Here is a 23,090-nt window from a genome sequence, read left to right as displayed (position 1 = left end):
AAATATCCTCACTTAGTTCAGAGCCCTTAATCTGGAGGAGGGCAGGATACCCTTTATCATTCCTTGAGAGCTCAGGGAAACGGTGTCTGCCTTACACTTGCTTCCGCATTTATGCAGAAATGTCTCATACGCTTTTTTAAAGTTCACTCTGTTCACGGTTGGGGCAGGTGAAAACTAATTCTTAATTCATTTCAGCGGAAGAAGATGAATTTGCGAGATGAGCCCTAGGCACATACTGTCTAACCGGGCTACTGAAATGTAACTGGTTAGAAACTATCTCATAAAGCCCTCTCCTGTCCCTTAACTCTAGTCCTTAGCTGTCGTTGAATGTACTTCCAGAAGGTACTTCCTCCCCACCAGAATCTTAATCGCTCCGGGGTGCTGGTCTGCTGGTGTACTTCCCCCTGGGAGCTGTAGCGGGAGAGTACGTGTGTGACCAGGGTCCTCGCCCAGATCCCTGTGTGTACCCGTGAGCCTGGGCTCTTACTTCATAATCAGCCTCACACCTGGGTGGGGCTGCTGAGCTCCCCGCGGGAGCCAGCGGCTCAGAGACTTCGAGGTCTCTTATCAGCAAGTGTCCAAGTGAGTCCGAAGGCTTGAGGGAAGAGTGGGGGATGGTTGGTATGCAACCCCGGGCTCCGAGTTTGATGTCTGCGCCATCGTAGCCTCCAGACTCAAACCTAACGCTGCTCCTCGTGTTCTGTTTCCTCTTGCCTCCCTCCCCTCCCACCCTCACTGCCGCTTTCCTCCCCTCCACTCACGTCGCCCTCTCTTCGGGTCAGTGGCCGTGGTGGTGATGGGCAGATCCGTGGTGGGAGTGGATGTGGGCGGAAGATAGGTGACACAGAAGCCTGACTCCGAAAGAGGAGCTGGCATTTTCCCCGTGCCCATGCCCCCCACCCCCAGCCCTGGCTTCTGCACCGGAAGCTTTCCCTGCCGGTTCGTGCGGTTACCGCGGGCGTCTGGAACTGACTGCTGTCCGTTGGTTGGTGTTTACCGAGTGCTGGTTTTCTGTCTTCTTATGGCTCTACCTCTTCAATTCACATCCCCTTTGTGCCGCATTCTGTGGTGTGTTGCGTGGTAGCATTTCTTCCGCCACGTGGCCTGTTCGATCACCTCATCTCTCCTTCTGTACGTAGAAGTGTTACAGTTTCCTCCTGTCTCACCATACGCTGTAATGCAAGCCGTATGTCACCAAGTAGCATGGGACGTTCCTTCTGTACCGGGCATCTGGTCCGTAACACACGAGTGTGCTGGTCTTGTCCTCAGTGTTGAACGCCAAGGGCTTCTGTGAGAGGCAAGCCAAGTAGGACTACTTAAGCAAGTCCGAGAAACCTCTGTAAGATGCTGTGTTGTCTTTAAAGATAAGTTTTGTTTTCTGCTTTGAATCCAGAGCTTGATAAACATGGAGTTTCCTATATCCAAAAAGTACCTTGATTTGCTGATTGAAATTCCCTAGGGTCCACTGAGGTACGGGATGTGGACCTTCTTCCTACTTAACAGCAGCATATTAAATAATTAGAAACATAAAATTGAAAAGCTGGAAGGGTCATTCAGTTTAGGTAACTCGGGCCAAGAGAAGTAGTGACCTGCCCTGGTCACGTAGCGGTGGCTAGGACAGGGTGAGTAGCCCCAAGGCCTTTTCATTCCCGGCCTTTTGCTGCTTCTGCCACATCCGGTCTGGCTCTCGGAAAGTCTGTATCTGCTTGCTTGCAAGCCTCCAGAGGACGGCTGGAATTTATCAGCTTCTTTTCAGGAGTGTATATAAGGACAACTTACAATATATTTGGTATATTGTCCACTATAATCTATAGAATTCTGATGATGTTTACTAAATTCATGAAGCCATATGGGGATCCAGGACTGTATGTTCAATTCTCAAGATGCCCTTTTATAGTATTCTGTCCCATCTAGAAGAATAACGGCTGGGCTCTCGTAGTCAGTGGTAATGTACTAAAATAGTTATATGGGTATGTAATTAAAAAAAAAAAAATAGCAGACAACTTTTTGATCTATTTGCTAATTGGGGTGTCTTTGATGCTGTGATATTTCTACTTAAGATAATTTTAATACATTGAATGGAAGAAAAAATAAAAATTCTTAGCTTTAGCTTTTGAATTATGATTTAAGAGGCACCTGGGTGGCTCGGTCATTAAGCTCCTGCCTTCTGCTCAGGTCATGATCCTGGGCTTCAGGGATCTAGAGCCCCGTGTCAGACTTCCTGCTCATCTGGGAGTCCGCTTCTCCCGCTACCTCTCCCTGTTTCTCCACTCATGCTCACTGGATCTCAGAATAAATAAATAAAATCTGAAAATACATATATGATTTAAAAGAATGTAAAGCTATACTGGTCAGGGTTGTACAAACTGTAAACTTTAAAGGACTTAGAGATCTCTGAACCTAGAGCCTGTGACATGTCCAGATTGGCGTAAGTGAAAGTAAATCTGTGATGTTTCAAATTTCATAATTTAGGCCATGTCTAAAGAAAGTTTTTCGAAGAAATGTATATGATAAAAATAGAAGAGTGGGATCTCTGACTTAGAAACATTAGAAACATTTAGAAACTTAGGAACATTTATGCCTCTTTCATTCTGATGTAATTTGCTTTTAGGAGAGTATAGTCCCCTCTCCCCACTCCCCCTGCCATGCCTTCAGTGATCTTTCAATACCAAGTTATGTTAAAATATCCTGATTTATTTTGATAAGATACATTTAAAACTAAGTGTGCTGAATTATCAAAATAAAGCAGTTGGTTTTCATTATGTCTTAGGTGCACATTCTAAAAAATATCATGTTAACATTCTTAGAATTTTTTTAGACTGTTTGCTTTCTCCTTTTTATTCTAAACCTCAAGTTTTATAGATAGTAGGAATCAGATATTGGGCATTCATGGCTTTAGTTATTTCTTCCTCCAGGTCAGAGATCAATACAGAACATCGTCAGGGATCTTTTTCCCCAAATGACCTTATTGCTACTTGCTTGTAAATGTACATGTAAAATGTTTGTGGTTTTGTTTCCCACCAAAATATTTTGATATAAAGTGTGAAAATGTAGTGTTTGTTTCCTGAAATGTGTTTGTTACATCTATAGATGTGGCTGTGTTTTAAGGCCAACAAAGTTTTGGGTAGCAGTAGAAGAAATCAGCATTCACAAATAAATAACCCTAATAACTTCCTTTTTCAATTTCTTGACAGTACATCTTCATAGTAAATAGAGTAGTTTCTTACTTCCATAAGAGGGAGTATTGCGTAATTTTACAATTAAAATAAGTTTTATAATTAATGTAACTAAGATAATTTTCAGGTTAGCTATAAAATTAATTAAGCTGATCTTAGAACTTTGATTTTACTCTGTGTGCTCTCTAGTACCTTACCAGCCAAGAAAGCCTCCCTAAGGATTGACATTTCAAATACCTTTGACATAAATTTTCAATTTAATGATTTATCTGAAATGTCTTACTACTAGTCTTACTTTACTATATCAAATAAGCCTAATGGATAAAATTAAATTTAATTCTATGCAGGATTTTACCTGAACAGAGTAAAATTCAAGAGGAAGAAGTAGAAATTTCTCTTCATGGTTAGAAATCACAAAAACCTTCATTCCATGAGAAACTGAGGATGTCTTTTCAAAGAAGAGTTAACCTAACTGGAATTATAAAAATAATTTTTTTAAATAAGGATTTTCTGACAAGTAATTGTGCAGTCCTTGGATTAGCAAGGAAAGAGCTTTGAACTCTGGGAGTCCGTAGACCTAGCTTAAACTTTGATTTAAGTAATGCAAGACCTTTCTGGGCCTCTTTTTCTCTCCATAAATTGAAGAACTGATGCCAATGTCCAAGGTCTTAATATTCTAAAATTCTGTGCAACAAGTAAGCAATAGGGAAAATTGAAAACATGCTCACTTGGAGTTTACTCTGCAGCAACTAACAGATTGTAGTAGAAGGAAAGATTAAGAAAGCAAAAGGTACTGAAGGAAGTTGTTTGGGGAATCCCAGGCCCTGGTCCCTCTCCCTGGGGTTAGTGATCATTCCGCTGGTGTCCGCGCCCATTTCGGCTGTTCCAGAGGCCGGTGGCATCCAGACGGAACGGGAGCTCTGCTTCCTGGCACACCCCGTGTGATTGCTGTGCCGTTGGTAAAGACAGCCCTTACTTGAGAATTTCATCTCTCAGCTCTCCCCTACTTATTTTATCCCTCGTTTTGCCCTCAATTTTAAGAGAACAAACCTAAAAATGTTACCTTTCAGTTTTTAAACAATGCTTTATCCTTATGGTTGCTTTTCTTTGTAAAGATAATTATAAACTTCACCAATCTTCCTGGCGTCTAGAAAAACTTGTAAAAATAAGTGGGAACGTTACGAACGTCATTTGAAAAAGGAATTTTTCTCTTTTTTTCCCGTCCGTATAATTATTTTCTGTTGCTGAAACTCAAACTACGAAAAGTTGGTTCTAATGTGGCTCTACTTACCTATTGTCACCCGACACCTAGTATCGATTTTCAGTTTCTCAGCCTGTTTTCCTGTGTTGGGCCACTCGGGAGATGAGCGGCCGTCGATGCCAGCTTTCTGAGTGACTTCCAAGTGCCTGATCTCAGCTCCACCATGCCTACCGATGTTTTCACATCTCCTGCAGTTTATTAAAACTCTTTGCCATTGGTTTTGTTTTCACTCCAAACAACTTTCGGTTGTTTTGAGTATGGTTTCCATAGTTTCCAAAACAAAAATCGGGAAATTTAATCCAACGGATCATCTTTTTCTTATTTGTGAGCTTGTTTTCTATGAATAATATTCTGAGGTAGCAAAATGAATAAACATTTAATGTTTAATGAAGTGCCTTTATTAAAAAGTCCAAACATTGCAATATTTCTAATTTTTTCCTAAAGCCTTTTTGCTCTTATTCCTAAACTTTTGCTGAAATTGTTTTCAAGTCTTAGGGTCAGTTCAATTCGTAAGATTTTTCAGATGTCTAAAATAGTAATTTTCCACTGTGGTAAGAGTATTTTTATATTAATGAACTATCTTATAAAGGTAAAACCAGAAAATATATTAACTACTGCCTTCAAAAGACGCTATGAATAATTGATTACCTACAGTTCTGTATACGTATTTGCATACACTTTTTCAGAAAGCCAAGAAGTTTCTTCTGTCTTCTTACACCCATAAATCTTGTTCCAAGCTCCACAAGCTTCAGATAAGAGTGCGAATCAGGGCATATGGGTAGGCTCTGATTTAGGGCATGTTCCCGATCATAGATTTTTCGGCCAATTCTGGTGGCAGTGTTTATCAGTTTATCTGACAGCTCCCTGAGCCTAACCAGAGTCCCAGAGGCAAAACTGTGGTTTGGGGAGGAAAAGATAGGAGAGGCATAAAATTCCAGTGAAGTATGAAGGAGTTCTAGGCTCCACCAACCTATGCAGCCTAGGGTCCGTTTGTGTTTTAAAAGCGGGGAAGAGAGAGAGGGGGAGAGAGGGAAAGACAAAGAAAACTCTTCTATTATTAATAGCAGTTGGAACTTCTAGCGGGTGCAAAGTTTTTGTCACTTCAGCCACAAAAACATCTCATGCTTTTCAATAGGTTTTTCCTAATCTGAGAAAAGCAAATGGTCAGTAGCTATTCATTTGTTCAAAAAGAGTTATTAAACAGACACTCTGCCACGGCTGGGTAGGCAGGAGCAGATGAAGCAGGCATGGCTCCTGCCCTTGTGACGTTTACCGTGAATCAGCCATTCTTGCCCTGTTTTTTACTTCTATCCTGTGCCTCACAAATTACTTGTGTGTTTGGTTCTCCCATTAACAGTAGTAGTGAAATTAATTTGTCTTCTGATTTTTCAGATGTGTCAGCAGCACCGTCTCTTGAATGTCTTTACTAACTTAAATAAGAAAGTGATTGTCGCTTTCTTTAATGTGACTATTCACAGTATCTCCTGTGCCTTCAGTGTCAGTGGTCGTGAGACCAGCTCTGTAGAGCTTTGCTCCTTGTAGGTCTTAAGCCATCGTCTATTTTCACCGTATGCTTTCAGTGTCAAAGCGGCAGACAGTTGTACTGAAGATGCTTTGTTGTGTTTTTACCATGTAAAAAGATTTTTTCCAATCATAGCATAACAGGATGTTGAATGACAGAGGTAATGTTTTTTTTTCTGCCATAAAAGCATAATTTCCACAGCAGGAATTATGCACATTTGTATGTTGGGAAAAGAGGGTTTTACCATCTCTATGTTGAAAGTCTATGTGGCATGAGGAAATCTTTTCCCTTATTTTTATTTTGTTGTTGTTGCTGTTACTGTCAGTAAAAAAAAATCCATATCTTCACTCAAATGAGAAATATTTGCAACGAAAAAGTACCCAAATTAAACATTTATGAATAGAGCTTGCTTAGTTATCATTAGTGAATTTTTCATCTGAATGTTTTATTCACCGTACTATGGAAAACATGGTCTTTCGATTGTTTTTAATTACTCATTGTTTTTAATTCACCAAAATGTACTGTTTCTATCTTTTGAGAAGTAGTAGACTTATGATTTCTGTTAGGTATGTGTATGTCAGTTATTGAAAATTGTGCTGTGTGTGTCTCATGGTGTTTTTGAAATCATGATTTTTATCTCCTTTAAAAGGTAACATAATAATTCTTTTTTTAATAATTAAACTAATTTAGTAAATTCAAGATGGAGGCGCTTTCCTACTGATTATGCTTCCACCTCAGAAGATGAATTTGGATCAAACCGTAATTCCCCTAAACATACTCGTCTACGTACTTCTCCAGCCCTGAAAACTACTCGGTTGCAGAGCTCTGGGTCAGCAATGCCTACTAGTTCTTCATTCAAGCACCGGATCAAAGAACAGGAAGATTACATCCGAGACTGGACCGCTCATCGAGAAGAGATAGCGAGGTTGGTTTTTAATGAATCAATTTTAAAAATTGAAATATTTTGTCAGCGTTTCAGCCTGATAACAGATTTTAGCTTTGATGTGATTTGCACGAGTAGTCCAAGAAGTGAGATCTGCAGGTGGCTGTGAACTTAGCTGCTCTCCGTCCAGTTTCTCTCGGTTCGTGTGTTTAATGCCAGTGCTACTACCATATTGTAGAACTAATTTATTTTGGTTGCAGCCCCCCTTTCTTGTTTCTAGATGCCGTTTCTGAAAGGTAGTGTCAGCTACCTCAGTTCTTCCACAATTAAGAATTGTGCAGCTGAACTTTCTATTACTTTCCTTTTATCTTCCAGAGAGGGAATAGCGGTGTCCTTGATGGAGAACCATTGCTCATATTCTTGGGGAGACTTAGAGGAGGTGGATTTTTACTCTCACTCTTACGAGTTCATTAGGCACAATTTAATTCAACCCCTTATTAATTATTTTGATTTTTGTTTTGTGTAACCTTTAGGTTATAATAAAAATTCATGCTGCAGAAGTGATTTTTGATCAGTATCTTGTCATGACTGAACATTGAAGAGAGGCTACGCTCAAACAGATGCTCTTGTAGTTAAAATATGTTTTTTTAAGTTTGTAAGATCCTGAATTTTACTGCAGTGTTTTATACCATATGTTACCTAAACATCTTCACTACTTACATGCTCTAGTTACTTCTGCCTTCAGTTTAAGATCCTGATCTTCAAGTTTTACATTTGGCAACATTATTAAAGAACATCACATATAGTAAGTCCATAGATGCTTTAAAAAAAATAATAAATTCTTACCATAATTTAATGGTGTTTATCTTTTTTTCTCTCCTTTGTTGACTTCTGTGAATTATGTTTTTTTTCTGGGTCATTTCTTTAAAGTTCATGATTTTTGGTCTTTAATGACCATTTACTTGTAATTGCTTTCAATTGCTTATAATTCTTTGACAGCATGCCCTTTTAATCTCACTGTGCTGCTTAAACATTTTATTTTGCCATATAAATGGCTTTTTGTGAGCCTCATTACCAAAGCCCTGCAAGCCAGTTAGGGGACAGGCCTATATGGGCTTCAGGATCCATGAATTTTTATGAACCCGCAGGATGCCTGCAGTGTGAGAATTTCCACCCATTTTTTTTATTCTTGTGGGCACGGCTGGCAACAGCAGGCCTTGTCCTCACATCGTTTCCCCTTCCTGTGGGGGAGAGGTCTCACTGCACCTGCTCAGGAAGTACCTGAGGGAACTGGAGGGTGTGTCTGCTTCCCCTTCCTGGGCCACCCCCTTGAAGCCCTGGACCTCAGACCAGAACACCTGGACCCCTTCTTTGGAGCCGAACTCACTTCCTTGCCCCCACACAGAAGGCAGATACTGCAGAGGGGACAGTGCGCAGGAGCACTAGGTGACATTCTCACTTGGTTCCGTCATGCTACCACATGCGTTCTGTCACCGCTGTCCCTGTGTCTCGTTATCTGTAGCAGGACTGCCGAATGGCCGGGCCATTTAACCCCTAATGACCTTATGCCTTTTCCCTCCAGTTTGTTAGCAGCACCATGCTTACAAAACTTGCCTTTGGGACTTTAATTTTTTAAGGTGTATTTTTCGGCCATATATCTCAAAGCAAGGAAAACAGATGGATTGCAAAAATCCAAATAAAATGTTTGTATCATTTTAGAATTTCCTCCTCCAGCAGATTTGATGGGGGTGGAGAATGAGAATAAGTACAAGGATTATAAGCTCGGAGTTAAAAAAAAAAAAAATACACAGATACGAGATTATAAAATATTCCAGTGAGCATAATCTAGAAGCATCATGACAGAGTTAGTAAGCTGAGATTTAACAGCTATGTGAATAGAGTCATACTCTCTATTGAATTATAAATCTGTTCCTTCTACTTGAAAGGTATTCCTTACTTTGGTTTTCTTAATAATTTTGCTTTTTAGAATTCCTAATGCTGATTTTTAGTAGGTGCTGAGACTTCTAAGCTGTATTTAAGCCAATTTTATGGTCTATATTATTGAGTCAACTTTAAGATAGGAATTGGCACACACAGAAACAGCTGGCAGGTACACAATAAACTTGCAAATTAGAAGAAGGCTTTGGGGTGCTTACTGACTCAGCACTTTACATCGTGTGTACATTAGTTATTCGTGTTTAGTTTTTACTGCATAACCTGTTTAGACTGCTGTTGTCTGTGTATGTGACTTGTTTTTTCTAATTAACTCACACTTCTGTCTGCAGATATCAGCAGCTTCATTGTACAAGTGTCTGCATAAAAAAAACTTAATACCAAAAGTGGATTTTTGGATAAGCTCATGCTTATTTATTTATTTATTTTTGGGGGGAGGTCTCTTTTAAGTTTGGTTATTCTGTTTTTCACCCTAGTTCATTTATTTCAGAAACGCAGGAATTGAATATAGTATCTAAAAGAACACTTTAAACTCTTTCCAGAAGTATCATATCAACAGTTAACAAGTTTTAAAAAATTACGTGTGGAATGATAATGTGAGATGTAGCATGACATAATAAAAAAGATCTAGTTATGGGGCGCCTGTGTGGCTCAGTGGGTTAAAGCCTCTGCCTTCGGCTCAGGTCATGGTCCCAGGGTCCTGGGATCGAGCCCCACGTCGGGCTCTCTGCTCAGCAGGGAGCCTGCTTCCCTCTCTCTCTCTCTCTCTCTGCCTGCCTCTCTGCCTACTTGTAATCTCTGTCAAATAAATAAATAAAAAATCTAAAAAAAAAAAAGATCTAGTTATATCACTTATTTGTGATTTTTAACAACAACAAAAAAAACGTATATAACTTCTCCTAAGCCTTACTTTCCTCATCTGTAAAACAAGATGTAAAACAAGATGATGACTACCTCTCCTGTGGGGGGGCCTGTGAGAATGGAATGAGTTGACGAGTATAAAGCTTCTTTCTAGGGGTACTCATGATCACGTAGTGGTTTTGATTCTATTATTATACACATTCCATAATTATATATAATATAATGTGCTCTTTACATTTATTTTAAAGCTATAGGTGATCAGAACATATTTATTGGTGTTCTTCCTACCTTTTTGTACTGGTAAAAAAGGAATTGACCACAGATTATGTCTGCTAGGCCACAAGCTTCCATTTAGCTTCTCTTTTTAAATTTGTAGCTAAATTGTTATGCAGTGTCTGCCTTCCTTGGAAGGCTTTCAAGCTTACATTTTGCCCAAGTTAAAAAAAAAAATGTTACTTTGTACCTGCTTTCAATTTTAAAGTTGCAGAAGCTTTCACATGTTGCTTTAAGAATGTTCTGCCATTCCAAAACCTTCCCTGTGGAAGGAGCCAAATTGGGTTCCTAACTTAGGAAACTTTCATATCTCATTGAATTGAGATCTTTTTGAGAAAAGCAGGAATATCAGTGGTAGATAGTTAAGTTTCTCCCTCGTAAAAAAAAAAAAAAAAAAGTAAAGGAAAAAATCCTATTTTGTCTTTTGCTTATCACCGATAATATTTATTTAGTTCTTCAGTCCATGTGGCTGATAACACAAACAAATGGCTCTGTGGAAATGAGCTCCACCCCGGGATCTGGCCCTGCCTGAGCTATTTGTAAGTTGTGTTGTCATGATCGGGCCACTCGCTTTCTCTGGGAACGTGTCCTGATTCACGTTCAGTTAGAGAGGTCCTGCCTCACAAGAACGCTGTGACTCTCGGGAGAGCTAACGTGTGGTGTGACATGACGTGCGTAGCCAGAGGTCCTGCATCCGGGTTCCTGACCTCTTTGGCCATCTGGGGAAGCTTCTGGAGCTCCTCTCAGAACAATGTTTCTAAATGCATCAACATATAACATATTTAGTTGTATTTCAGTATGACCGCATTTCTTTGTAATGTTACCAAAACATTTTTAAAGTGACAGAGTAATATATGGTTCAGGAACATTCTTGCCGCGGGTTGAATTTTGAAGTAGTAATGTCTAATTGTTTTGAGAACCTATAGCAACTATGATGTGATTCCTATTGGTGAAAAAAAACAAACAAACCAGTATCACTGATACATCTGTTGTTTATTACTCGTATTTATAATCAAAAGAAATGCTAAGCTTCATTTGAAGGTTAGTGAAAATGAAGTTGTAATTGCTCTCTTTTCCAGGGCCAGCGACAACTTGGGTTCTGCTCACCGTTGTTCTCCGTTAATACTAGTCATCAGCATTGACGCTGTATTTTAAAAGATACATCACTATGCCTGGGTGTTTAACATGTTTTTCAAAGTGACGGTGTTTTGCGAAACTTACTTTTATTAACTTTTGGAGTTGAAGTTCAAGACTTTTAGTATCAAAATAGTTCATAGGATTTCCAAAAAATCTTGAGTTTTTGGTGCAGATCTTTAATTAGACACACAGCTGACGTAACTGATTCTCTCTCAAATGATTGTTTCTGGAGCTGTTATTTAAAAGGGATTAAACTTCTTTTCTAAAATCGTCACCAGGATCAGCCAAGACCTTGCTCTCATTGCTCGGGAAATCAACGATGTAGCAGGAGAGATAGACTCAGTGACTTCATCGGGCACTGCGCCCAGTACCACAGTAAGCACTGCCGCCACCACCCCTGGCTCTGCCATAGACACTAGAGAAGAGGTAGGAGATCTTCATGGAGAAATGCATAAGGTTCTTTCTTTTCTTTATTTCTTTTGCTTTTAGCTTTTTGCTTCGTTTATTTTAGTTCATCCACCCTCCCCGTCTGCATGCAGCACTGCTTCTTCCAACTTTGGTTTGAAAAATTTCTTTTTCTGTTTTTGTAACAAAACTAGCAAAGGCTAACATTTGGTCTACTATTAACATGAAGTTGTAAAATTGTTTAAAACAAGTATTTTGTCGGCCAATTCTTGGTGTATGGTTTCACTTTAAAATATGAATATAAATGGCATCCGAAAAGCAAATTAAAACTTGATAAACGATTGTATAATGTTTCTATAAAGTTTGGCTATGAAAATACTTCAATTACAAAGGTATCTTTATACCCAGTTAGCTAGTAGATATCCCTACTAGCAAATGAAGAGAAAACACTACAGTGTCCACTACTTTAAATAATTCTGTTGAAAAAGACACATATATACTCAAAGATACTTTGAAAATTAAAATATATGTGTTTATACACACAGACAAAATACATGTGTATTGAGTTTTGAAACATTCTTGTAAATTCTGGAAGGGAAGGCAGCATATGTAGACTGTTGTCCTTCCCAAACCAGGGCTCCTGCTCTCCAGCGCCAGGGGCCAGTATTATGTAACTGGCCCCAGAAGGTACCTTTACTGGATCATATAAAGTTAATGGTACTCTGCCACGTTGGCTCTCTTGAACTGGCACAAGAGAAAGATGGGCATTTGAGAGAATGAATTAAAAGTTTTGTTAGGACAAAGCCACATTCTTTAAGTATCTGTCATCTGGCTGTTTTGTGCTACAGTGTCAGAGATGAGTAGTTAGACAACCACTATAATGACCACAAAGCCTAAAATATTTATTATCTAACCTTTTACAGAAAAAAAATGCCAGCCTCTAATAAGCTTCCTTAATTTTATGAAATAACATTCTCAAAAGTAGCCCAAAATGGCTAGCCTTTTTGACAAATTTGATTCTGATAAACTGTGTTAATATTTTCTTCCTCTGCTTTTTGTCACATTCCTTTTATAATCTAGTTCTTTAATGGTCATTTTTTTTTGTTGGTTTTTTTTTTTTCCCTTCATATGTTGTCTGATTTGGTAAATGAGCTTTCATGAATCTGTGTAGAGTTTTGTTACCACATTGATCAATTGTAAATGTATATAAAATCATCCTCATTGGTGAAAAACAAAAGGATCTTCTTGGTGGCAAGACATACACAATTCTTCTGGTACATTTAAAAAATGATAAGATATTATTTTCTCAGCTCTCTAACTAAATTGTACCTAACATGCTTATATATTCACTCAGACCCAGTAAAATTATTCAGACATTTCATTGAATAGACTTTCATTTTTCCTTTTTTATTTCTGAATATTGTACTAAAGTTTATTCCTTCTTCAGTAAACCTGAGTTACTTTGTATTGTATTTGTATAATATGTACTGTAGATGGCAGTATGTCATTTTTACTAGAATATGTAATTTCTATAGCATTGTTCAAAGCTTACCTAAGACCAAAATATACTTATTTTGTGGATTTAAATTTTTTTTTGTAAACTTAATTGGAATTTGCAATTTATATATCTGTGAAGAAATTTGGCACCTGGATTTGGGGAGGAAAAGAAAGGAAAAAAAAAAGATAGGAAACTAAAAGGAAAAGAAACATTATTTTACATTGGTAAGGCAATGTGAGTAAAATAAACTTGTCCATTTACATGGCTCAGCTTTTTCTGCTTATCATCTGTTTTCCAATTGGGGAAAAGCTTATCCATTGAAGAATTGAATTCAGCATAATTCTGTATTTTGGATTTTAAAAATAAAATCTTATGTAGCTAAACATCTTATTAAACAGGTACCTTTTTATAAAAGGAAAGAGTAATTGGTTTATTGAAGACATCATGCTTCTGTTACTACCTGACAATGGAATAACTTCTGTCTAATTAAAAAAAAATGATAATGCCAGGATCAGTACTTTTCCAAATTATTCTCATAAGGATCTGCTTTTGTCCTATTAGTTGGTTGATCGTGTTTTTGATGAAAGCCTCAACTTCCGCAAGATCCCTCCATTAGTTCATTCTAAAACACCAGAAGGAAACAACTGTCGGTCTGGTGATCCAAGACCTCAACCAGCAGAGCCCCCTGATCACTTAACAATTACAAGGCGGAGAACCTGGAGCAGAGATGAAGTAAGTAAACCACAAACTTTAACAAAGTCAGAAGAGGCATGTCCTGTTGTAGGAAAAGGAGGAACTGTTCAATAAATGGGGCTGGGGAAGAAAGCACTTGTCCTTATTATGAGTAGAATGAAATTTCATCCCGACATCACATCATGTACAAATAATTAACTACAAATGAATTAAGTTTCTAAAGGGCACAAAAGCAAAACTTTAAAACTTTCAGTAAAAAATACAGGTAAATGTCTTTCACATTATAGTCAGGGGTGATTTCTTAAAAGACACAGAAAGCTTTGACTTTTATAAAAGATTGGATAAATTAGAGTATATTAAAGGACTTTTGTGAAACATACAGCCAACAAAGGATTAGTATACAGAATACACGAAGAAGTCCTACCAATCAACTTAAAAAGGCAAAAACAACCCAATGGAAAAATCTCCAAAAGACATGAAGAGAAATTACCTAAAATCTTCGGTATACAGAGATGTTCAACTTCCTGAGTATTCAGAGAAATAACATTTCAGGACTACAATGTGATTCTTGTTCAACTGGCAACAAATTAAAAGTCTTCAAATACTAAGTGTTAGAGAACACAGATGCATTGACCGATGTGTTGCTGGTGGAGGTTAAATTGCCACAGCCACTTTGGAAGGACGGTTTGACATTATTTCTTTCTTTCACAGAAGAAGTCATGCAAAAGAATACGATAGCACTGCTGTGGACAGTAACAAAAACTTAGTTTTTATCAGCAGAAAAGTGAATGTATAAAGTTGTATGTGTACAAATTGAGTAATTACAGAGTAATCAAAATAAATGAACTACAGCAGTATGCCACAATGTGGGTGAATTTTAGCCGTGTAATATTAAATGAAAAAATAATTCTCAAAAGATTATATACAATGTGATTCTGTGTCATCAGTTTTTTAAAATGAAAATATATACTTAGGACCAGAAATAGATGTAACGGAAATGATATGAATGATATGAAAAGGAAAGCAAGGGAATGAAGAATGGGATTCAGGATGTTGTTTAACCCGGGTGGAGGGTGGCAGGGAGATGGGATGGAGGAAACCATCTGACTAGCGGTAGGTTACATAAGTCAGCTCCTTCTGCATAACAGCCCACAAAATCTCAGTGGCACAGAGTGGTAAGCGTGTGTTTATTGCACCTGTGGGTTAATTGGAATGACTCAGCTGGTCAATGAGAAGTCGTAGGTTGACTCCAGGCCTGCCCATGGGTCTCTCATATTGCGTGGACAGGCGGGCTAGCCAAGGCTTGTTCTTATCATGGTTCCATCAGAAGCACGAGAGAGCAAGCCCCACCGCGCAGGCACATTTCATGTTCGTGTCGAGTCTGCTAATTCCCCATGGCTGAAGCCAAGCCACATAGTAGAGGTCAAAGGCAAGTATCCTCTTCCTGTGGGATAAGGAATGAGTATTTCTGGCCGTCTCTTCTGTAACATGGTTAGTGCTGCATTCTAGCTTTTGTTTTGGCTGTTAGATTTATCGTAAGTTTCTAATTTATCATTTATCATTATTAAAGAGAAAGAAAAAGTGGTCCAGATTAGGCTAGTGATTTATATCATGAATCAAGAATTATGATTCTGTGTACCTGTGAACCAATGCAGATAAAAATTGTTTAACTCTCTTAAAAATAAATGTGGCCATGACAAATCAGGTATGGAGAGGTTTATTGAAAAGGTTTATGATAATGGAAATTAGTTGAAGTGAGTTTGGGGGAAATTCAGGGATATAGAGGAGTTTATTCACCAAAGAATGGTTATTTCAAACCATAGCACCACAGAAAGAGCTAATTGAGGAACGCCATGCAGCGGCAGTAACAGGCCAAGGCTTAGGGCGTGGGGAGGAGAGTAGAGAAGGTGGCAGTGCCCAGGAGAGTCTGATCGTAGGCTGGCATCCTGGACTTCAGGAACAGGAGCTTCAAGTTAGTATGTAGGAATGTGTGTGTGCGCAGCAGTGCTGAGTAGAGAAAGATGTCCAGTGGGAGGGCTTGTAGCCTGCTGCACAGCTGCCCTGCCATGCACCGGATGGTTTTAAAACACACTCTGTCCTCGCCTGAGTCCTCAATGTCTTCCGCTCTTGCTCTGGTTTGTTTCCTCAAAGGCCCACAAGATACCGTTGTGTTCGTTTAGCCTTCCATTTCGTTTGCCGGTATGTTGCTGATCACACATCCTGAGTAACTTTTCATCCTGCACTAACTTCAAACCCTTGACATTCTCAGGTTCTCGTTTTCCATGGTACCTGCCTTACTGACCTCACCCTGCAGTGAACCCCCTTCCGTTAGAATCTGTGTAGCAATGAGTCACAGAATTCAGCACTTACTTCTTTTTAACAAAATACTTAATAGTGTTGCCTCCATTCTTTTAATTCCTGCACTGGTCTTGAACAGCTTCTTAATCTCCAGGGCCATATCTTACTTTCTGGACGGTCTTCCAGAGTCTAGATGCGGTTCTGAACTACAAGGAGGTGATTTGCGAACCCACATCTAGCCCCAGTTCGGTCCCTTTTCTAGCTTCTGCAGAACAAATCCAGCTGGCTACCTGTTTTTGTAGATAAAGCTTTATCTCAGTACAGCCAAGCCCACTTGTTGGTGTGTTTTCTGTAGCCGCTTTCACAAGAATGAGTTTAGCAGTTGCGACAGAGACCAGATGGCCTGAAATCTTCACTCTCTGGCCCTTTACAGAAGAACTAGCTTTGCCCATAAATTTCATAGGGTGCTATGAGCCTCCATCATAAAAATTCATTCTTTTGGGCAAATTTTTAAGAAGTATCTCTCAGGGGCACCTGGGTGGCTCAGTCATTAATCCTCTGCCTTCCGTTCAGGTCATGATCCCGGGGTCCTGGGATCGAGTCCTGCGTTCGAGTCCTGCGTTGAGTTCCCTGCTCCGTGGGGAGTCGGCTTCTCCCTCTCCCACTCCTCCTGCTTGTGTTCCTTCTCTGTGTCTCTCTCTGTCAAAAAAATAAATGAAATCTTTCTAAAGTGTCTCTCCCATTAGACTCTGCCCCAAAAAGCAAGGATTGTAATCTTCTTGATCTCTATACTCGTATTATTTGGAGAAAGAATAGATAAACAAAGTATTCTAAATTACTTGTATTTTCCTTTTTTTGATCATTTGAATTAGAGGCATGAGAGATGGGATCATGATTGTGATTGAAGATAGGGATAATATGGATTGTTTTTTGTAAATGATATGTGATAAGTGATACGACCAAAATAGTATGGAAACTGGACAAGTTATTTTTAAAAAGAAACTCCTTTATTGATATTTATTTTCTTTCTCAGTTTAGTTATACATAACTCTAATGACATTCCTCATTTTTTAAATTAAAATTAGCATAAATACTAAATGCCCCTAAATATAGTGAGCTGTGACTAGTGTTCTCCGTGGTTATACAAAACAGAGATAACTTTAATTTCTTTGGATGTTTCAGGTCATGGGAGATAATCTGCTGCTGTCATCTGTCTTTCAGTTTTCCAAGAAGATAAGACAGTCTATAGATAAAACAGCTGGAAAGATCAGGTACTGTTCTGCACTCATACCTCTGGGCTTAGATTGTCAGTGGACACCTGTTCCACTGCGTACTGGGCTGCCCCCACCCACGGCCCGTGGGGACGAGTGAGGGCCACAGCACCGAGCTCACTGCCGCCACCGTCATGTTCCGTCTCTTTTTTAGTTGTAAGTAATAGCCAGAAGCTAGGCCACATGAAGGGGGCAGAAAAGGAACCAGAAGACTCAATAATCAGCCCTTTATAACGGAGAGTTAACAGCTATAAAATTACTTAGATTAATTTTATTAATAATTAGATACAATTTACTCCTGCACAGAATAATAGTAAGTATTTTAAATTAACAGACCTTTGGGGCTTCTTTTATAAGACCTGAAACTTGAGGCTAGTTTCGTCTTCCTCATCAGTAAAGAGAACAGTGTGCACAACCCTGTAAGACCCGAACGCTTGCGTACTTGCCAGCCACGCACGCTCAGTCGCGAGGGCCTCAGAACTGTGCTGGGCGAGTGACACACAGTCAGAAATCATTCAGTCTGATTAAATTTGGAGACTTCATTCCCATTTAAGGTCCTTTTAATCAGTGTTTATTTCACATATTTATTCCTTTGGCTAACAATCCTTCCACTATGTCCTAGTATTAGAATATAATTTTAGTGGAATTAAATTGAAAATAACAGTTTCATCACCTTTAGCTGCACTGCATGCTTGAGCCAGACCTGAGGCATGTGTGACCTGTGATTAGATCTGTGGATTTCACTGGGCGGCCTCGATCTGTCTGGCTGCCTGCTGTATGGGCAGCTCCAAGGAGGATGGGTTGTCATGGCAAAGGGAGCTCAGTGACCATGAGAGAAGATGGTGGCACCAGCAGACTCGGAAGTGACACCGTTGCTGAGGCACACGAGACAGGCCTCCTACCGTGACATTAGAGTGCCGATTGCTTAGGCACTGCGTGTGCTGGAAATAGAAACAGTGGGCTCCTTTACAAGCCCAGTCAGAAATTAGAGAATGTGTTATTCATAAATAGCATGCAACTAATTTAATTTCCTTGAAATCAAATGTTGAACCTGAAAATGTACACATTTTTTAATTTAGAAAGGATCTAATGAAATTGCATTGTTATTATACTTTTTATCCTGTGTAACTAGTGATTTTAATAATAAAAAGGAAAAAGGGGTGATCGGGCTCAGTTGGAACAAAAGTTGTGAATAATAAAATCAGTTAATAAAGGCAAAAATAATGAAATTAAGACAAATCACATAGAAATAGCAGAACATACAGGTGTATGTACTGAAATACACGAGCTAAAATGCAAATTCCATGAGAGCAGTGGTTTTTAATGTTAACATACCTAGAATAACTATGTAACTACTGGTTAATGAATGAATGTTAAATTATTATTTTATAGGAAGTTAAGTTTACTTAAAACTCACAAGGATGTGTGAAAATTGAGAAGGGTAAATTATCTTGAAAAAACAGTAGATGTCAACATAATTGTAGTCATTAAAATAACTAATTATATGTACAAGGTACTCCTTAAGAAAAGACAAACATGTGATCACTTTTTAACTGTTAAGGGAATAAATAAGGAAATAAAGAAATAAGCCTCCTCTTTCCAACTGCATTTGGAGGGGCTGTTGATATACTTCACTGATACTCGTTTGAAAAAATAAAGATACCATTATGTGAAAAGACCAAGGTGTACAAGAGTAAATATGTTATGAGGTCATTTGTATAAACCATTAAGAAATGAAGCTGGAGGGAAGAACTATATGTGTATATACATACACATGCGCATATAGTAGGTATTCTGTATAATATGTATGTTTTTTCTGAAAGATTTGTATTTTTAACCATTCTGTATTACTTTTGTCAAAAAAATTTAAAAAGTAAAAAATAGGACAAGACAGTGTAGATGGCATTATTCTTTTAAACTAGAGAGAATTTAACTTAATATTTTTTAGAAGACAATAAAGTGAAGAGATAAACTGGTACATTTTTAAGAGATCAAGGTAAGGGTTCAGGGAATACTGGAAGGCTCAAGGTGTAAAATCTATGTAAAAATCCTTCAGAAATTCATCGATGCTGTGAATTAATTTCTAATTCCTATAATTAAAATTTTAAGATGTAATGAAACCATGTCTGAATATGGTTTGTGATTTATAATATTCCACACAAATTTAATTTTATATTGCTTATGTGATGAAATAATACATTTCATCAGTGTTTGATAAGTACCTAGTCATGGTAAAAACACATTGAACATCATATTATTGAATCATAAGGCTATCTGTTTAAGAGAATTCATTTAAGTAATTCTTTCCCAAAACTATTTCAGAACAGTGAAGGACTTAGAATTTGACCTGGAGACTTTTTAGTCCAAAACCAACTGCTTTCACAAAACGAGTTTTTGGCTTAATGGTTCAATTACTGAATGAAATTATCCTTGGCATTTCCTGTGTTTTCTGTGCTGACATTTAATCTGACTACGATTTTGATTCCATAATGTAATACGAAGATCACTCAAAAGCTGTGAATTTTTTTCTGAAAGATCTATAATGACCTTTAAACAAAGACAGTTAAGTTCTAACCATTACGGCCTGGTCTAAAGTCATGTCTGGATCTAGTTTTCTGCTTCCTTAGTATTTAGATAGTGTATTTGAGTTCGCTTCCTAAAGTCAAAATGCCACGTTTGGCTTCTTAAATCCATACCGCGGTATTTACTCATTGTCTTTAAAGTAAGTTTTTTATCCCTTCAGTGGCTTGGAGCTCTAGGGTGCTTTGTGTGTGTGAATCAGGAACCTCAGGTGAACACTATGAGCCATTTTCAGCAAAGGTGAGAACATGTGTCCTTTAACAGTTTGAGAAGCCCATGCATCTTACCCAGTAACCATATTCTGGCAAAATTCACTGGATTTTGAGCACAGTGTGGCTAAGCGCAGACTTTCTGTATCACATGAGTTCATTGTAGTTCTCAGGTAGTCCATGAAACAGTCTTTGCTTTCTCTGTGCCAGTCCTAATGCTTCAAGGGACTCTTAGAAATCACATAATTTACTTACCTGTCTTAATGTCTTGACCGTGACGATATCAGCTCTTAGACAGCTGGCAAGGAGGTTTATTAGTCTTTTGGGTTTAGAAAATTTAACAGTCTGAGAAGAATATTCTTTTATCAGTTTCTAGAACCATCGTTGCCCTTTTAAGCGTGGCGATGTATAATTGTAGATGTTCCAGACTTGATTTGATGTTGATGAATTTCATGTTTTTCAAAAGTAAGTTGAACCTGGCATATTGATCTTTGAAGAAATACAAATAATATGTACTACTTAATACTTAAATACTGATCAGCTTCCAGTAGTAATAACTTACTTACTTGTACAGTGTTGATATTTATATAAGGCAGATAAATTAGATTTCCAGGCTCAATACAGAAATTTTAAAAGAAACCAGAAAGGTGCCTATTATTCACATCTCTCTAAAACTGCTGAGTCATGTCTCAGAGATGCCAAAGTATTGAGAGAGAAGGATACCACTTTTAAAAGACAAATGAGGGGCGCCGGGGTGGCTCAGTGGGTTAAAGCCTCTGCCTTTGGCTCAGGTCACGATCCCAGGGTCCTGGGATCCTGGGATCCTGGGCTCTCTGCTCAGCGGGGAGCCTGCTTCCCTTCCTCTCTGTCTGCCTCTCTGCCTACTTGTGATCTCTCTCTGTCAAATAAATAAACAAAATCTTTAAAAAATAATAAATAAATAAATAAAAGACAAATGAAAACTCTGTTACTTTTTTTTTTGTAAGTTAAGACACTTGAGTTTAGTTTCTAACGTAAGGACAATTATCTTTATTGGCAATTGTTTTTATCAAAAGGATAGTGTCTTAACTCCTAATTGGTTATTGTATACAAATATACTAACATAAATTAAGACTTTTAAAGACAAACACAGTAAGTACTCCAATTTTCAGCCTTAAAAATAATGATCAGACTTTAATCAATCAACGATTTTTCATACCTAATTCATTTTATTTTCATCTTATGTTTATAGTGCATATATTCCATCCGATTAAAACTGTGTTTTAATAAGTGGTCATCTTATGGTTGATTACAAATATTAGATAAAATATGGGGGTTATATCACCTATATTTTATATTTGGTTTTCAGTAACAAATGAGATAACTATGAAAGGATTTACATGTGTATTCATAACCACTCACTTGTTTTTTTAATACAGATTTCTCACATAAATGAGTTTATTGGTAATACTGGTTCAGTATTTTATTTGTAGTTGATGTAATGTTTAGTGGTTTTTTTATCCCTGGGTAGCTTTAAAAAGATGCATTGCTTTTATATTATTGTTAAACATGATAGATTTTTAAAACATGGAAAGTAAGGGGCGCCTGGGTGGCTCAGTGGGTTAAGCCACTGCCTTCGGCTCAGGTCATGATCTCAGGGTCCTGGGATCGAGCCCCGCATCGGGCTCTCTGCTCAGCAGGGAGCCTGCTTCCTCCTCTCTCTCTGCCTGCCTCTCTGCCTACTTGTGATCTCTCTCTGTCAAATAAATAAATAAAATCTTTAAAAAAAAAATGGAAAGTAAAATGCTTATTTTTTTTAATTTCTAGAATATTATTTAAAGACAAGGATCGGAACTGGGATGAAATAGAAAGCAAGTTAAGAGCTGAGAGTGAAGTCCCTATTGTGAAAACCTCAAGCATGGTATGGCAATTGTTCTCGAACATTGAAACATTTAATGGGTTTATCTTAAAGGAGCGATATTCTTTTAAAGTGTTCATTAATTTACATTTTTAAAAAGATAGAAATACACAGATTTGGGAAGTTTTATGCCTTCCACTATCTCTCACGGGGGTTTAAAATGTTGATTGCTTCAAAATTATAGATGGTATAAAGGAGGAACTTTATGTTTCTTCACTAATACTTTCTTGTTCTTGTAATGATTATACATTGTAAATAGGCAGTTTGAAATAAGAGCTGAACTCAAGTAGAAGTGGACATGAATCATTTCCTCAGGAGATTGCTCGTCTCCTCCTCAAGAATCTGTACAGGTTTTCATGGCTCAGGGAGTCATCCTGAAACTGAGGTCAAGGTTCATCCATTTCTCAGAGAAAATCCTTATGCACTTTTTCAAAATTGTCGAAAGTTGTTCAGTGCAAGTGTTTCGAAACCATTGCTTATACACGATATAGTAGTATCATCTTGAACTTGTCGTCTTTTATTATCTTGTTGCAAAAATAATGCAGTTAAACATTAAGAATTTTAAAATTTGAATCTTGTTTTTTGGGTATCATAATTATTTCCTATCATGTTGCTGCAGATGTAGTGCCGTGTGGATGATGTTAAGGGTTCCAAGTAAGAGTATTTGCTTATCAAATAAAAATGCTTTTCTTACAGTAAGCTGATTTGTGTCATTGCTTTCCCTCCAGGAGATTTCTTCTATATTACAGGAGCTGAAAAGAGTTGAAAAGCAGCTACAAGGTACATGTACTACTAAGTTAAGTAGGAAGGACTAACAGTCTCAGACAAGTATATTCTAAGTGGTATCTCTTAAAATATTCTACTAGAACGTGATTTGGTTAAGTATAACAAATATAACAATTGGTTAAAAATATAGTTCTTCCTAACCAAATTATTCATAAAAAGGAAGGTTGGAAACCCAGTATAAAGAGGGGCACCTGGGTGGCTCAGTGGGTTCAGTGTCTGATGCTTGATTTCGGCTCGGATCGGGGAGTCGAGCCCCACATGGGGCTCCAGCTCAGCGTGGAGTCTGCTTGAGATCCTGTCCCTCTACCCCTACCCCCCCACTCACACGCTTGTGTTCGTGCACACGCACACGCGTGCTCTCTCTCTCTCAAATAAATCTTTAAAAAA

General features: G+C 38.1%; 1 protein-coding gene across 10 annotated transcripts in view; it reads left to right on the top strand.

The window, feature by feature from the left end:
• The window catches only part of LOC111150882 (centrosomal protein 170), a 121,501-nt gene that overhangs the window by 94,739 nt on the left and 3,672 nt on the right, over positions 1-23,090 (top strand). For 5 of the 10 annotated variants that reach the window (XM_022508558.1, XM_022508552.1, XM_022508559.1 and 2 more), the window contains 6 exons: positions 6,650-6,884; positions 11,345-11,522; positions 13,531-13,701; positions 17,143-17,231; positions 21,827-21,920; positions 22,646-22,697. In XM_022508558.1, coding sequence (XP_022364266.1) covers positions 6,650-6,884; positions 11,345-11,522; positions 13,531-13,701; positions 17,143-17,231; positions 21,827-21,920; positions 22,646-22,697 — 819 coding nt within the window. The remainder of the gene's footprint in view (positions 1-6,649; positions 6,885-11,344; positions 11,523-13,530; positions 13,702-17,142; positions 17,232-21,826; positions 21,921-22,645; positions 22,698-23,090) is intronic. The other 5 variants (XM_022508561.1, XM_022508557.1, XM_022508555.1 and 2 more) reach the window with 3 other exon arrangements.

Source organism: Enhydra lutris, unplaced genomic scaffold (assembly GCF_002288905.1).
Source record: "Enhydra lutris kenyoni isolate GAN:26980312 unplaced genomic scaffold, ASM228890v2 scaffoldscaffold24, whole genome shotgun sequence".
NCBI classification, from domain to species: domain Eukaryota; kingdom Metazoa; phylum Chordata; class Mammalia; order Carnivora; family Mustelidae; genus Enhydra; species Enhydra lutris.
The sequence above is the reverse complement of the archived record's forward strand: the minus strand, read 5'-3'. Positions and strand labels throughout refer to the sequence as shown.